This window comes from Elephas maximus, chromosome 22, assembly GCF_024166365.1.
Source record: "Elephas maximus indicus isolate mEleMax1 chromosome 22, mEleMax1 primary haplotype, whole genome shotgun sequence".
NCBI classification, from domain to species: domain Eukaryota; kingdom Metazoa; phylum Chordata; class Mammalia; order Proboscidea; family Elephantidae; genus Elephas; species Elephas maximus.
Genome location: NC_064840.1, coordinates 25,833,546 through 25,850,326, shown reverse-complemented (window position 1 = coordinate 25,850,326; position 16,781 = coordinate 25,833,546). Strand labels below are relative to the sequence as shown.

The following is a 16,781-nucleotide window of genomic DNA, read 5'->3' as shown; positions in this document are numbered from 1 at the left end:
CCAACGGGGCCATTGTCCCGCCGCCGAGCCCCCAACCCGGGAGGGGGCTCGAGGTGCCTGGGAAACGGGGTGGGGAGGAGGCAGCGGGGCTCTGGGAAAAGGAGGCGGCCTGCTTAACTTTTGCGGGGGGGGGGCGGTTCTGAAACCCTCTGAGGGTCCAATGCAAGATATGGAGCTTCCTGTTCGGAAGTCGGGGGTGGGGGGTAGGGGCATACATTTTTCGCATCCATGGGGGAGAGGGTGCCAGGATCTCCTAAAGGGTGCTCAGGACCTCACTCCCAAAAGGGCACCACTTGGAGGTTCCAGCTGCCCTGCCTCACCAGAGCACCCACCCGGCTGAACAGGGCTGTCAGGATGCAGATGACCGTCCAGGACCCACCTCCTGGTCCAGGCCCGGCTTTCCTTCTTCACCCCCTGAACAGGACCAAGAATGTGGACTAATGTCCGGTGGAGCTGGGGATGCTCCGCTCCAGCTGTGGGCAATGCAGAACCAGCTGGCCCCCCGGGGGGCATGGGCCACATCAGAGCCCTGCTGCCCCCGCCATCACTGGGCGACTCTGGAATGGGGAATATTCCACATCAGCATAGCTGCCAGGGATTTTTCCACATCTGACGGGTCTGCTCTCTGGCCTTGCCCTGGTGCTCCTGCCCAAAGCCTGGGATGCACCTCTATCCCTTGGGGCCGCAGGCTCTGGCTCCAGAGGCCCTGACCCCATCCCAGCCTCATGAAGCACCCCTCCCCCAATGGGCATGCTGGGAGTAGACATGGGACATAGCCTTCCGCCCACAAGGCCCAGCCTAAGCTGGGGGCCCAGGCTTCTCTGCTTCTCAGGCCAGAGCCTGCCCAAGTTCTTGTAGACACTGCCCCCCAAAAAACACTTTTACACCTATGGAGCAAGGACAGTATAGGGCCAAAGCCCTGGGGTGCTCAGATTCAGGGAAGTTGGGGCCCAGTTCCAAACCCACACTTCCCCATCCCGGACCCTACTCGCAAGGGCACCCAGGGTTCAGAAGCTCCCTGCCTGACTAGGGAGAGGCTGGGAATAAGCATCTGAGCCCTGAGGTCTAGCCCTGGCTGTGGCAAGCTGCAGTCCCAGCAGGGGCGCTGTGGGAACAGGTGGGAAGTTGCAAGGCCTGACAAGGTCACAAGTTAGGCTGCTGGCAAAACTCACACTGGGGTTTACTCAGCAGTTCTGCCATGAGGGAAGGCTTGGTTCCCCAACTCAAGACTCACAGATTGGAGCCCCAGATCCTTTTAGCATTAGCTTTTACCTCCTGGGTTCTGCAGGAAGTGATGCCAATCACACTTGGTGTGTACCAAGCACTTACTTGGCATGTGACAGTGTTGAACCTATATATCACCTCTGAACTCCCAACACGTGCATCCCTGTGAGGGAGTCCCCAGAATTCCTACCCATATTTTACAGACAAGGAAACAGGTTCCCAGGGGAAAGTGCCTACACTGGATGTGAACCACAGTCACAGTGACAGGGCAGCCCAAGCCCAGAAGCTCTGCCCCCAACTCCTGGCAGCCTTGGACCTGAAAGGGTCTTTGGCAACTCAGAGGTGTGACCAACAACCAGGCCCTGTTGACAAATACCCAGGGCTGGCCCAGCCTGCCACACAGGGCACTCCGTTACTCTTCCCCAACCCCGGGAAAGCTCAGGAACAGAGAATCCAACTGACTGCAAAACTACAGCCATTTAATAAATGCTCCCCCCATCCCCACCTCATCACAGCACTGAGAATCATGGGTCCGACCATGACGAGAGGGCTGGGGAAAGCCACTGTGATGATGGCTGGCCCCTTACTCCCCAGATCACTGATGTCTGGGAGCACCAAACTGGGCTGGGAACCGGCGGGGGCCAGGGCTGCCAGGGGAGTGAGGGGGAGGAGAACAAAAGCAGCCCAGGCCCTCTGGCCTGTCTCCATCCTGTCTGCCCACTGGGAGGTGGCCGTAGCCCAGATAGGGGCTGCCAGCACTCACACTGGCCTTGCCTTCTTGGCCTTCTTCTCAGACCTCACAGCTTCATCGTGGGCTTTCCGCTTTGCCGCCAGTTTGTTGGCCTTTGAGGAGGAAGTGGGGAGAGGAGTCAGGCTGTGGTGTGTGTGTGGCCGGGGGGGTGGGGTGGGGGGGGGTCGGCGGGGGAGAGACAAATTACCCTGGGAAAAGATTTCATGTGAACATAAGGGTGCCTTACAACTCTTTTACTTTATGGGCCCAACACCTCGGTCACAGGAGCCTGGGCACCTGCCCCACTTGCTCCCTGTAGCTGGGAAAGCTGGGAAGTCCCTGGAACCTTCCTTCGCCAGGTGCTGGTGGGGTTGCAACTAGGAAATGCGTGGGCCTTTCAACCAGCAATTCCACTCTTAAGAACTTAACCAGCAGGGACATTCTCGAGGATGCGGTTTAAGAACTGAAAGTGGAAAGCAATCTAATCCTCCCAGTAGCGGGCAGGCTACGTATTGTGTGTGGATACGGTTAAAAAGACCACGTTATTGTTAAAAAAAAAAAAAACCTGCATGTAGTTTGACACCCCTAAACAACATTCGAGTTATTGCACGCACAAAACAAAACAAAACAAAAAACCCAGAGGCACTGGCTCCAGCCCCTCCTACTTGCTGCAGTTTTGTTAAGTGGCCTTTGGAAAAGCAGGTTCAGATTCTGTCCCCCAGAACCTGGCAGACTCAGGAACAGCTGGGAGCAGGAAGGGAAACTGAACCGCCGTGGAAGGGCTGGGCCAGGCAGGTACCTCAGAAAAGAGCTAGCTGGCCTCCAAATTCACCTGGGCAGCTGCACCTGGTGGCCACACCCAGAGTCTCAGGCTGCGGTAGGGTGGCAGGTACCTACCTCTCGGACTTTGCGCTTTTTGCCAAACATGATCTTGCGGTACAGGTACTTCTCCCTCTTCTTCATCATCATGATAGCCAGCCGCTTGGCCTCACTCTCCTCCTCCTGGGCCAGCCGCTGCTTGTCCTCCAACTTCAGAGTGCCTGCCATCACCCTGGGCTTCTGGGACACAGGGTGAGCACTATGGGTACCCCCAACCGCACCAGCCCCCAGGGCTGGCCCCACAATGGCCAACGGGGCTGCTCCCCAGGCTGAGCCTGTCCAGTGCCCCATGTACCTTCCCCTCCATCCTTTGCTCCTCCAGGGCCGCCAGGCGGGCCTCTTCCTCCTTTTCCGAATCAGCATCCGCATCCTCCTCCTCCTCATTTTCTCCCCCTTCCTCCTCGTCACCTTCATTGTCTTCCTCCTCCTCCTCCTCCTCAGATTCATTCTTATTTCCTGTCAACAGTCAATGGAGGATTTCTGAATGGCCTGGGAGCCTCCTCCTGCCCTTATAGGGTGAGAACTGGCCCCAGGCACTGCTCTTTGATCCTGCCATTCACAGAGATATGCAAAGGCAGCCCTGGGCTGTACTACCCTGACCCCTCTGGTACCCAGCCCCCAGCCCCAGCTGCCTTCTGAGGAAACCCCAAGCTCCTGAATTCCAGAGCTCTGCTGCCTCCTGTATAAAAAACAATGACAATTCCCGATCATTCTTCTACTCAGTTACTTTGATATCAAATAACCTTGCACTACACAAATGTTCATTTTGCCTAAACCTTACTCCAAAGGGTAAGAACCCCAAGGAAAGCTTGTGACTTTGGTGTCCTCTTCCCTGGAGCGTGTCACCTTTGTAGCCAAGAAGGGAGGGATTCTGCTCAGGCCCAGGGGCCAAGGCCAGTTCAGCGGAGCCTGTCCACCAGCTGCCCAGCCCAGTCCCTCCGGCTCACCTGGGTCCTCTCCCCGCTGCAGGGCCAGCAGCTTCAGCTTCTCGGGTGGGATGTAATCGCCCTCCTTTTCGGAGACAAACGGCGAGAGGTGTGGGGGCAGAGGCACTCCGGGAAAGTAGTCCTCCATGGGGAGGAGGAGCCGGGCGTTCACAGAGTCAAACACCCACTGGGGCTGCACATAGTATCTGGCAAGGAGTGGCGAGCAGAGACCAGTCATGGGGCAACCCGAGGGCCCGCTGCACCCACAGGGGCCTTCATGAGACTTCTATGCCCAGAAATCCAGACAGGTGGCAGACGGGAGGGCCTCGGGGGCCTACCTGCCAATGACGAGGGTCTGCTGCCCAGGACGGTCTACAATCTGGTGGGTGATGCTGGAGTCCGTGACCTCGTAGGTGGCCCCAATGCACAGAGACTTGTCCCAGGACACGTCCCCCCCAAAACTCCTACAGGCAGAAGGAGCACTCAAGGGTGCTTGGCATGAAATGCTTTCCCTGGGCCTGGCTCCCTGGGACCCCCAAGACCCGTGGCTGCCAGCCCACAAGCTCTCCCTCCTAGGACACACTTACCCCCTGACCCCCCAGGATCCTCCAGTCTGTGCTGACACCCCCAGACCCTGTACAGCTGAGCACTTTTGCCCTTGGCCTGTCCTTCTGCCCCAGACTGTAATGAATGAAATGTTGATAGCTGTACTTGGTGCTATGCCTCACACTTCCCAGGCACCGTTTACACCATTTTGATGAACCAAAATCCTCACAACAACCCCATGCAGTGGTGACTGACCCATCCGGTTGTACTGCCGAGTGTCCAGGGCTACCCCATCTGTGGCAGGCCCAGAGCGTGACAGAGCTCCACGCTCATGGTCTCCCCACCTGATAATGAAGGCCAGGGCCTCACGGGGCACCTCACGGTTCAGGAAGAACTTCAGGCCCTCGAAGAGCTTCTTATGCTTTTCCTGACTCTCCAGCTCCCTCCTTCGGTCCTCCTCTTGTGCTACTACCTCCTGCTGAGAAAGAGGCCAGGCCTCGTACCACCAGGCCCACCCCCACCCCCACTGGAGGGCAGGGGGTGGAGGTGATCCCATCCCTAGCTTCCTTCCAGATCCCTCAGGCCAGAGTGGGCAGCCCCAATACCCTCCCCGCCTATCTCCTTCTGGAAGCAGCACAGTCCTCACCCCATCGACGGGAAACTCATCCATCTCGGCCTCTTCCTCCGTGACAGGCACCACCACGCGGGCCAGGCTGGCACTGAGAGCAGCCAGTTTCTACAGGAAAGAAACAGGATGCCTACTTGCAGGTGGGGGACACGTCTGGGTGGGCTGCCAGGACTGGGGACAGGTAGTGGTAATAATACTGGGTTTGGGCTCCTAGGCCATCTAGCCACGACTGCCACTCAACCTGAGGCCAGGCCCCCAGACATGTTGGGGACAGGGATCACCTTTGGGGAGATGCAGGACTGATGCCCCTGAGGCTGCTCACCTCCACAGAGCTCTCGGAGTCCAGCGCATATGCGCCCTCACTGGCCTTCAGCTCAGCATGGGTCTGTCCCTCCAGCTGGGAGAAGGGGGAGGTCAGAGGGGGAAAAGGACACACACAGCCTGTCATCTCCCTGTGGACAAAGGTCCCTCACCATCAAGGCCCTGGGTCCCGGGGAGAAGGCGCTGGGCTGGGGCCCTACCTTGGGGGGGTAATGGAGATTGAGGGACTGGTAGAGGCGGAAGTTGACAAAGCCCAGAAGGGTGGTGTAGAACTCGGTGAAGGTGGCCATGACCCTGTAGTCCACGTCTGTTGGGTGCTGGGGGCACAGGGGATGCGCGTCAGGGGTGTGGGTGCCAGGTGTGGGGCAAGAAGGCACTGACAACCCGCACAGGGTTGGGGTCTGGCTGACCAGAGGACCACGGGCTCCTCAAGAGCAGCTCTGCCCACAAAGCTCTGCCCCCAGGGAAGAGGTGGAATGCCACGTGCTCACCCGGGGGCATCTGGGCACAAGTGAGGCTCTACACAAGGGTCCCAAGGATTAGGGATGTCCTAGAGGCCAGCACCAGACCGCATAACATGAAGGGAAGCTACGAGTGAGTAGAGGGAAGCCTTTGGACTTACTGTTCCCATGACTGGCTGCCTTCTGACCCTGGCTCTCCCCATCATCCCTCGAGTCTTGGCTTAGACATCTGTCCTTGGAGAGGGTGCCTTCCCTAGCCAACCCAGGCAGAGCTCAGGCTTTCGCCATTACCTCCCTCATTCTCTGTGGAACACCTGCCTCCAGGGCCAGACTGACCATGGAAAGCAACACTCCCAGAGCCCAGCACCATCCCTGGCCCAAGGAAGCCACAGCTGGCCGAGGTGACCCTGGAGCGGTCCCTCTCTGCCTGGGGGGAGCTGTAGGCGGACAGGCCTCACCTCTCCATACCCTGACAGCAGTAATGGGGTGGACACTTGGAACTCAGTGACCCAGGCCAGGCCCAAGCCAGAGACAAAGGCATAGCCCAAGGGCCCAGAATAGGCTGGGGTGGCCCAGCCTCCAGGGAGCCCTTGGGCGAGGGAAGCACAGAGGCCGCCTTTTAGGGCAGAGGCGCCCAGGCAGTCTCCTAACCTCTAGCCCAGCAGCAGGGGAGATGGAAGGGTTCGTCTTCGCCCTCCACAAGTTGATTGGAGACTAGACCGAAATGCCTCAACTTTCAAATGGTGTCGCTATCTATGTCAAGGAGGCTGACCAGCCCTGCTGGTCCCAGGACCTGGACGGGAGGACATGCCGAGCAATGGCAAGGATTGATTGGTAATGATCACAACAGCCTGTCTGTACTAGATGCACCTGTGACTGGGAACTGTTTCTCCAACCTGGGGCCGTGAGGTGCCTGACTTCCTCTGCTCCCACCTCCACTCTGCACTAGTATCTGCCCTGTAGGACATGGCTGGGCATTTGAGCACCAGCCTTGTTTCTCATAGCACAGCACTCAGCAGGGCACCCCCTACCCCGACTACCTGCCTGGGTTCCCACATAACCACAATCTCCCAGAGGGGGTGGGGGTCACACCAGGTCCTCTGTCACTCCTCAGTTCCAGTTCCCATTCTCCTGCTGAGAGGAAGTAGTGGCAGGAAGCTGGCCAGGGAGGAGGGAGGCAGGGGCAGCCGCACCCTTCCCCCCAGGGCCAGCTGTGTGTAGGCCCTATTCACACACAAAGAGTAGTCTGAGCAGCATGGGGTGGGGCATCCAAGAGAACATAGAGGAGGACCAGAGAGGAAGGAGGGAAAAAAGGAGGAGGAGGAGAGGGAGAGAGGGAAAGAGAGAACCACAGGTGCCCGTGTCTGCCTCCAGGAGTAGGGACATCAACTGGACTGCCAAGCGAGCCACGCCTGCCTCTCACTTATAGACAGACTGCAGCTTCCCCACCAGACACCCACATGGCCAGAGCAGGTTATGACCCTCAGGCTCCCACCAGCCCTGGGTAATGGGGAGTGGACATGGGGCCTAGCTCCTGCCTCACCCTGGAGCATCCGATAACCTGGTCAGCAAACCCGCCATCAGCCAGGCCCGCAGCACCTGCTCTCTACAGGAGGCACCAGTGCTCGCCCACAGACCAAGAAGGAAGTTGGGCCAAATGCAGGCCCACAGAATGAGAGGCCAGGCAGCAAGCCAAGTTACAGCTTACAGAGGTAAGAACAGGATTTCTTCAATGGGCCCCTGCCAACAATACTCATGGTTTTTTAAAAGATGAATAAGCAGCAGCACCCCTTGCTAGGTGCTTCTCTTGTGCTCCTCCCTTCACAGCCACAGCTTACCCGTCCTCCTCCCCTGTGGGGCTAATGGGGGCGGGGGTGCAGGGCAGAGCAGAGCAGGGAGCAGGGCCCAGTACGCTCGCTGCAGGCTGGGCTCTGGCACCCATTCAGAGTGCAGACAGCACTCGGTCCCACTAGCCCCTCTCACTGTCCAATTGCACCCCAAAGGGCCACCTTCACCCACTGTGCAGCGTTCACGCTCTTAATTATAACCAGGGCTTTGAGCACGTTTGAACCGGTTCAGTCCTGGCTGATGAAGCGAAATGGAAACAGACCTGAATTCTGAAAATCTGGGTGATCCAGAATGATAGCCTGAAGGGGAAAATTACAGCTTGATGCCCTGGAATGAGAGACTTGGAATGGGGATGGAAGCCTTTCTGGAGCCAGATGTGTGAGACTGGACTATTCCCAGGACTGAGAAGATTGACACACATTCAAAGCAGGACGATCGGCTGCCAGCTTTGAGTGGGTGACCACTGTTTCCAACTCAACTGTTCACCCAAATTTAAAAAATTTGGGTCTGTTCCAGTGTCGCTTCCTTGGCCATGATCAAACCAGGAAGAACCAGTTTGGGGCCCTGATCACAAGGTTGCATAGTACACGCTGCCCCCCAGCCAACGAGTAGGAACTTAGCACACACTGGACTTCTCAGGACAGCACAATCCCCCCACCATCCACCCTGATCTTGTCCAGCAGCCAGGAGAGAGGAAGCGACAGCCTGGAACAGCCCCTCCCCAGAGGCACACTCACGTCGTGGGAGAAGGCATAGGGCGTGATCCACACAATGGGCTGCCCCAGCACCTCGGCCTGGTAGTAAATGCCTTTGATGGACAGGAAGACCTGGGGGGACAGAAAGCCTGGTGACGACAGGTGGCAAAGGCTGGGTGGTGGTGGGGCCCCCCACCGGTGGCCGTGGCTCACCTTGCGTAGGGCGCGCGCGGCGATGATGTAGTGCAGGAACTCCACGGTAAGCCGGCGGCAGAGCTGGATGGTCTGCACGTGGCACTTGCCAGTGCGGGGGAAGGTGGAGAAGAGGAAGCACATGGAGAGGGCATCATCCAGGTCCCGCAGGGCGTCAATGAAGGTGGGGTACCTGTATGATGGTGGCAGTGTTTACAGACTCGGTCACCTGCCAGCTGCCCCAGGGATCACTGTTCTCCAAGCCAAGCCTTGTCACTGCCGCTTCCTGACCAGAAGGCTAGGCAGTGCCCAGAGAGGCCTGAGTACCTGGGGACAGCCCTGGGAGGAACCACCAACCAGGCTGTGCCACTGGGCTCTGCGCATCAAACCCTGATGAGGCCTAGGAATCCTGCTGCCCACTGAGCACCCAGCCTCGAGCCCTTGCCATACTTTGTAATGGAAGAGGGACAACCGGGTCAGAGGCTCTGTAGTCTTTTTTAAGGTGGAACCTTTACTTCAGAGAAAATCTACCTGGACATCCAAGACATAAAACGGAAAAATGAGAAGCTGCCCTAGTTGAACCAAGTGGAGCTGGGGACCTTCCTCCCTCAGGTCACCATCCCTGTCTCTCATCACCCAGAGTCTGTCCAGTTTGTGAACTAAGAACCAGGTGGTAAAAATGCTGTAATTGGGTCATCCTGGGCCAGGAAGAGCCACAGGAAGAAAGTGCTTCCAGGGATCCTGTGCTAACTGAGGAAGCCAGGAGAATAAGCCACCCTGGTGGACCCAACAAGGGCCTGTGAGTGACAAGACCTGGATTTCAGCCCCATACTCTGGCCTGTGATCCTGGCCTGTGATTCTGTCTTTATCTGGAAAACAACACTGTGAGGACACACTGCTGGTTTAAAACTGGGCTCTTGGAACTCTCCCCGGAAATGCCTGAGGACAAGAGGGCAGACAGGGCTCCAAGTCTCTCTCTCTCAATCAGGGTGGCTTCCAAAATGCCTTCCACGGAAGCTTCGTTTTGAACAAAGGGCTCTGCTGCTTCACAAAAGGACTCTGAAAGCCAGGGGCCCAGAGACCGCCACGGTCCTCCTAGTTCTAGATGGTGTCACTCACTGCAACAAGTCAGGTAGGGTCTGCCCTGTCTTCAACCCAGAAAGATGAGAGAAGTGCTTTCTGCGGCCTCTCAAATGGTCTGGCTTCCTGGTGCAGAGCTGGGAACATCATCACCCTGAGGCTTGGCCACCACCACACCACCACCTGGTGTGTGTGTGTGAATCTAGGCACTTAACTTTCAAAGTGCATTTTTCTTTTGCATTTTTTCCCCCATTTGTTCCACACAACAGCTGTGTGTCAGAGGCAGAAAAGGAATTACCATCGTCTCTGTTAGAGATGAGGGCTCCCTCAGAACAGGGAATGTCTTCTGGCCACCCAGCTCATGGGCCGCAGAGCTAGGCTAAGAATGCCGGCTGTCTAGCTCGTCCTGTGGGAGCCCAGGGCGGGGCAGCCTGCCTCAATGAAGCCAAGTCCATCCACCCTGGAGCCAAATGGTCCTGGGCCATCAGAGCAAGAGAAGATGGACATTCATCTGGCCCAGGGGTTCTGAACCTCCGCATTATTGACATTTCAGGCCAGACAGTTTTTTGTAGTGGGGGCTGTCCTGTGTGTTGTAGGTTGTTTAGCAGCCCTTTGGCCTCTACCCACTGGATGCCAGCAGCATCCCCATTCTAGTCATAATAACCCAAAATTTCTCTAGCCATTGCTAAATGTCCTCTTGGGGGCAAAAATGCCCCTAGCTGAGAACCACTGATTTAGCCAGTAAATGAGGGGGACTCCAGAGAAAGTTGGGCAGGAAAGGGTTAAGGCCACAGAGGGGTCCCACCGTATCTCTCATGTACCCAGCATGCACCCCAGAGCTCTCCCCCACCACAGGGGCTTTGCACTTGCTGTTTTCTGTGCTTGGCACATGCTGGCTCAAATGACTCCCCTCAGGGAGACCTCCTCTGATGAACCTACCCCTCAGACCCCTTCACACAGTTTGCACCCTTCATGGCACTCATTGTATCTTGCAATCATTATGGTGATCTATTAATTTGTTTTTTGGCCTGCCTTCTCCAAAAGGGTCCCAGTTCCTTGAGTGGGGTCTTGGTCTTGTCCCCCCAGGCCTAGGACAGAGGCTGGCGTGAATACAAAGACAGTAGTGTTCTGAAGGTGCCCAGCTCACCGCTCCTTGATGATGTGGTCAAGCTTATAGTTGGGCTTGTTGTCCTTCAAACGCTCCACAGTGTTCCACTCGCCCTTCCCATAGGCCTTCCGGAGCTTCCGGACAAACACCTGGAAAAGAAGAAGAGACTGCTCATGCCAGGGCCCTAAGGCTCCTGGACTCTTCTCTTCCATGGAGGATGGAGGCATGGGCAAGAGGATTCTCAAAGCTTCCTGAAGCTGGCCAGCACCCTCAGCCCAGGGTTTACGAGACTGCCAACTCCAAGGAGCAGCAAGGCTGACCCATTCTAAAGGGCGGTTAGACCAATGCACCCCTTTGGCTGTGAGAACCACTCACAGATGAGCCTTCTTCCCTCCCAGTACTTCTAGCAGCAGTACTAAGTGGACAAAGGGTCCACTTCCAACTCGGTGTGTTTATGTAGTTACAAAACCCAGCAGTGAAACAGGACCAGATACCCACTCCCAGCAGGCTAGGCCAGCAGGGATGGCAACAGCTGCTGGCCAGCCTTCTGTGGGCCACCAGGTGGCGCCCCACCCCTCCAGGGAGGGCCTGGCCTGCTCCAGGCCAAGGTTTCCAGCAGTAGCCTACTTTCCATTATTTGCATTTGGCATAAATAGGATTCTACTTTCCCTGAGATATTTAAGCATTTAATGACTTCTATTTGTGGAATGAAAGGCTTGGCCTCCTGGGAGCAATTTCAGAAAGACTCATAATAGGAGCTGTTTCTTTTGGCAGAGAACACACCTTTGCTTCAGAGCCAAAAAACTTCAGAAAGAACCAGGGAAAAGTTACCACAGGTAAAGTACTATCAAGGTCTGTGCAGATGATTTCCACACATATAGTCAGATGACCTTTATGACATCCCTTTGAGGTGGAATGATATTCTCCCTTGCAGGGGCTCACTCAGAGAGGTTAAGTAATCTGCCCAAGGCCATAGTTAGTGGGTTCCAAGCTTGATAGGGACCCACCCTGAGTTTAGAGCCTAGGCCTCACCTTGTATTCCCGGAACTTATTGACGATGGGTTCATGGAGAAGGAATTTGATGTCTTTGATAAGGTAGAAGGTCCGGGCTGCCGTGGAGCCCTTGTTAACCTTCTTCTTGTGTTTGGGCTCATGGGGATAAATGCCCTTCAGGATGCACAGCCGCCTGGAAGGCAGAAGCCATTTGTTCTGTTAGTAAACGCACTGTCACTGGTTGTGGCCGGGCCTGGAAAACAACGAGAACAGGGAGCACGAGGCCCCTGCCCTCAGAGGGCTAACATCCTAGGGCAGCAACAGGTTGAATTCCCAACAAACAGGATGCAGACTGCCACACACTGGCAAGAAACACACAGGACATGGAGAGGGGCTGACGGGCAGGTACCCCCTTCACTAAGTGGGTCAGGAAAAGCCTTGCAGAGAAAGTGACATTTCAGCAAACCTAAGGAGTCAGCCAAGGAAAAAGCAGAGGGAAGAATACTGACTGCCTGACTCATTTATCCTTTTACCCCTTGTTACGGATTGAACTGTGTTCCCTCAAAAGTTATGTTGGGCTCCTGGCCTCTGTCAGGACTCCCTCATAACAGGAACTGAGAATGCAACCTTTTTTGGGAAATAGGGTCTTTGAAGATGTTATCGGATAAGTTAACGTGATGTCATACTGGAGCACAGTGGGTCCTAATCCTGTATAACTGGTGTCTCATAAAAGAGAAGATACACAGAGACAGGGAAACAGGGGAAAGACAGCTATGTGAAGACACAGGCAGAGTTTAGCCGCCAAGGATGGATGGAACCACCAGAAGCTAGGAGAGGCATGGAACTGAGTCTCCCTCAGAGCCCTAAGGAGGACCCAACATGGCAGACACCCTGATTTGGATTTCTAGAATCCAGAACCATGAGACAATAAAATTCTGCTCTTATTGGCCAAAAAAAAAAGGGGGGGGGGGGCGGGAGGAAGAAGAGCATCCTTAGACAGGTGACAAAGGCCATGAGGCTGGGAAGTGCTGGGCGTATCTGAAGAACTAAAAGTGGGCCATGTGGCTGGAATACAGCCAGAGGAGGCTGCAGAAGTCAGAGACAGCCAGATTGCAGGGCCCGCGGGCCATGGAGGAGTCTGGATTTGACTCTCTGAGGAGTGGGCACCCCCAGTTGCAGGATCAGAGGTCTTTCCTACAGAAGGGAACAGGTGGTACACCCCTAGCCCAGTGGTCCCATTCTGATGACCTCAGGGCTCTATCACTCAGTTCTCCTCCAGATTCCCATCAGACCATGTCTGGCAAAGCACAATCCACTAAAGCTAGCTGGGCAAGAAAGAGGAGGACTACCAGAATGCCCAGAACATCTGGGCAGCTCTGTAAGTCAGGTATAACGCCCAACGGTCAGGCTGAGTTTTCACTGTGCATTCCCTGCCCAGGCACCCTGAGGCCCCTCTCTGCAGTCCTCTCGGCCTTACCTGAAGTCGGCCAGGCTCAGCTGCAGCTTCTTCCGGGCTTTGTTTCGGGTGATGTAGTTGGTGGCAGAGCCTCGTTCATACTTGAGGAGGAAGAAAACAAATCTTCATTAGCAATGATTTCGGTGACTGACATCAAACTCTGGGCACACCTTGTTCCAGAGGTAACTAACACTCCAGAGAAGTGGTTGAAGCGCTTCTGAGATGGGAAATGCTGTAGAGAGGGAGCCCACCCAACTGAAAGAGCAGCCCTGCACTGTCCTTGCAGTTGTCAGTATAGAGGACACATACATCTGCAAAACACAAGCTGGAGACCATGAGGTTGCTGTGTATCGGGTGCTGTACCTTGCACTCGGTATCAGCTCCAGGTTTTAGCTATCGTGATGAGTTATTTCCATGCACCATTTCATTTAATCTCCACAGCCCGCTGAGGTAGATGCCATTATAATCCACCTACCTCCTCCACTTAGCACGGGAGGAAAGAGGCTCAAAACACCCAAAACCAAACCCACTGCTGTCAAGTCGATTCCAACTCATAGCAACCCTACAGGACAGAGTAAAAGTACCTCATAGGGTTTTCAAGGCTGCCATCTTTATGCAAGCAGACTGCCACATCTTTCTTCTGCAGAGCAGCTGGTGGGTTTGAACTGCCAACCTTTTAGTTAACAGCCAAATGCTTAACGACTGCACCACGAGGGCTCCTTAGGAAAGAAGCTCAGCAAGATTAAATAACCTGCCCAAGTCACACAGCTTTCTAAGTGCTGAAGCTGGGGTTCAAACCAGCTTGACTTGAGTCTGAGCTCCTAAGCATGAATCCAGTATTTCTCAACCTTCTTTTCATTATTACTCCCTTTCCCCCAGCCTCACAGACTCATGTAATTTTAATACTACAGATTTATTATATATTTATGTAACGTAGGCCTTTGGAAGGCCATAAATCACTGTAATATCTAAAATTCCCTCCCCCAGAACCAATTTTTGCACCCTTGAGGGTGGTACTGCCTGGCTTGAGAATGCAGGCTGTAGACCACACAACCCCTCCCTTTCCTCATTCCTTCATTCGACAGACAATAACGTTTATCTCCTAACCAGAAAGTCAGCAGTTCATGGCCACCTGCCACTCCTTGGAAACCCTATGGGGCAGTTCTACTCTGTCCTATAAGGTCGCTATGAGTCAGAATCAACTCCAAGGCAATGGGTTTTGGTTTCTGACTATAGTCAAAGCATTAAGCTAGATACTACAAGGGTAATTAAGGTAAAAGGCCTGGTCTCTACCTGTCCCGAGGTGGTTATTGTTTTGTGCAACCATTTGGATGTCTGTGGTGCTAAAATGTTGCCTCACACTCACATCTCTGTATCCCTGATAGAGAGTAGCAGTGTCTTGCACCATGCACCTTGCAATGCTGACCAAGCATGTCGGTTCAAACAAGCCCTCCTCCTGGAGCAAGACAACAAGGGCCTCTAAGGCCAGGACCAGCTGTAAAGAGACAAACCTAGAGACTCCAGAGGGGTATGTCCATGAATAGCTCTAGTCTTGAAACAGGCCCTTCACTCTTTCCTTCCTTCAGACAGGTATTAATTGTTCACTGCAGATCAGGCCCATGCTAAGTCCTGGGGATGCAAAGATAGGTTTCAGATTGTCTCAGGATGGTGCGTCTTCATTAAAAGTGTCTTCCGTTGCCCTACACCACGTATACTTGTCACAAGACTTATCCTTTTAAAAAGTAAAGAGATAAGCGGTTCTTAGCCAAGGTGATTTTGCTCCTGGGGGATGGGGTGCAATTTGGCAATGTCTGCTGACATTTTTGGTTATTGGGTGCTACTGGCATCCAGTGGGTGGAGATCAGGGATGCTGCTAAACGTTCTAAAATGTACAAGACAGCCTCCCTCCCTCCCCCTACCAAAATAAAGAATTATCTGGTCCAAAATATCAAAATGGTTGCAAAACCCAGCTTTGAAGAACGGTAATAATTTGCTCACATATCTGCATTTCCGCCTCAAGGGCAGGTTTTCTGTCTTACATCTTTGTAGCACCAAATGACTAGCACTTACAGATGTTCAGTAAATGTGTTGTGTTAAAAACAAAAATGGTATTAGAAACTTTCCAGCTGAAGGAAATACTTGAGCCAACTACATCTTCCTCACTTCTACCCCCTCTCTAATTTCTTCCTGCCACCAGAGGAGATTCCTCTCACAGCAGTAAAAACAATTTCTTGAAAAACTCTGATCATGTTGCTCCCTATTGCACTCAGAATAAAATCCAAGCTCCTCACCGTGGCTTAAAAGGCTCTGCATGATTGCAGCACTGCCTAACTCCAACCTCACCCGATGCTCTTCCCTTGGTTTGGTATATTCCAGTCATCCTGATGTCCTTCCGGTTTCTTGCAGAGCAAACCTTTCCCACCCGAGGGTCTTGGGCACTTGCAGTCTCCCCTGCCAAGCTTGTTCACTGAGCATTCCTATGCCCCAGGACCCATCCAAGGTTAAATCTACTCATTCAGATTTCAGCTTAAATGCTACCACCTCAAAAAGACTTTTCAAAACAACACTAATTAAAACCAGTATCCTTTTGTGTTCTCTAGCCTTATCTCGTTTGTTTCCTTCACAGTGACAACCTGTGATAATTTTATTTAGTTGTTTACTACAAAGTGAGTTCAGGAAGACAGGGATGACATCTGATTTTTCACGCCTTTATCCCCAATGCCCAGGAGATGATCTGGTTCAAGTGGAAAAAGAATAATAAGTCTTCTTTTCTTGCTAGATGTCGTGGAGTCGACTCCGACACATGGAAATCTTACAGAGAACAAGTCTAAGAGATGATCTCCACGTAGTTTACCACCCAATGAAGAGTCCTCTCTCGGCTCGGTCTGCTTTTCTGAAACTTTGCTCTGTCTCACAGCCCATTCCAGGGCTCTTCCCCGGATTTTACCATCGGACGAGCACTGCCGTCCTCATCTATCCTCGGATCCCCACTCACAGCTGCCTCCCCTCGCGTTGATCCGTTCCTCTTCCCATGAGGAGCCAAGACCGGGGAAGGGCACTGTCCCCAAGCTCCGTTGCCCCCATCTTCCACCACCCAGGCACCCCTGACGTCTCTTCTACTCACCTTCTTCTTCTCCAGGCCTCCCATCGCTCCACGTTGATGAGCCTACCAGCGCCGCGCGGACAGACAACGCCACTTCCTTCCGCACGTGCCCGGCCTAAGCCCCCGAAGACCCCCCACGAAGCGGGCCTCTGCGGGCTGTCCAATGAGGCGCCCGCGAAAGTCCAGAGGAAAATAGGGATTTCCTCCTCCAGATTTACTATTAAGCGCTCTGGAAAAATTACTAAGGTAGATATTCCGAGCTCTTTCCCAAATGTGAGTCTAATTCAGACAATTTAAAAGTTTAAATGAATGCGGATCTTTAGGCATTTCTATAACTGCCCTAAAGAAGAGAGCTTGGCGTTTTGGCCCCGTTGCATGTTGGGATAGAGGGAGGCGGAAGACTTAGAGACAGAGCAGTGCCTTCTGGTATATCGCGTTGTGCCACACTCAGTGTGGCGTCCTCTGAAGTTGCGTTGCCCTGGTAACGGTTGCTAAGCGCCATACAAACCTGCTGCATCAGGCTGCAGGGCTGAGGCTGCGCTGGGTTCGCTGCCAGCCTTTGTCTCCTTTGATTCATTCGCTCTTTGGGGG

General features: G+C 54.2%; 1 protein-coding gene across 3 annotated transcripts; it reads right to left on the bottom strand.

Annotated features, from left to right (window-relative positions):
- Positions 1-186: 186 nt before the first annotated feature.
- On the bottom strand, positions 187-16,303 carry PES1 (pescadillo ribosomal biogenesis factor 1). 3 transcript variants are annotated; one of them, XM_049866445.1, is made up of 15 exons: positions 16,212-16,303; positions 13,109-13,188; positions 11,671-11,824; positions 10,678-10,787; positions 8,472-8,643; positions 8,301-8,390; positions 5,455-5,571; positions 5,256-5,330; positions 4,952-5,041; positions 4,650-4,783; positions 4,098-4,223; positions 3,781-3,965; positions 3,129-3,289; positions 2,852-3,010; positions 187-2,067 (listed from the first exon to the last, which is right to left on the bottom strand). In XM_049866445.1, the coding sequence occupies exons 1-15, from the start codon at positions 16,233-16,235 to the stop codon at positions 1,984-1,986; spliced, it is 1,761 nt and encodes a 586-aa protein (XP_049722402.1). In that variant the 5' UTR covers positions 16,236-16,303; the 3' UTR covers positions 187-1,983. The 3 variants fall into 3 exon arrangements, with proteins under 3 accessions (XP_049722402.1, XP_049722400.1, XP_049722401.1); XM_049866443.1 differs by having other exon boundaries at positions 189-2,067; positions 2,852-3,013; XM_049866444.1 differs by having other exon boundaries at positions 192-2,067; positions 2,852-3,013; positions 4,650-4,780.
- Positions 16,304-16,781: the final 478 nt, after the last annotated feature.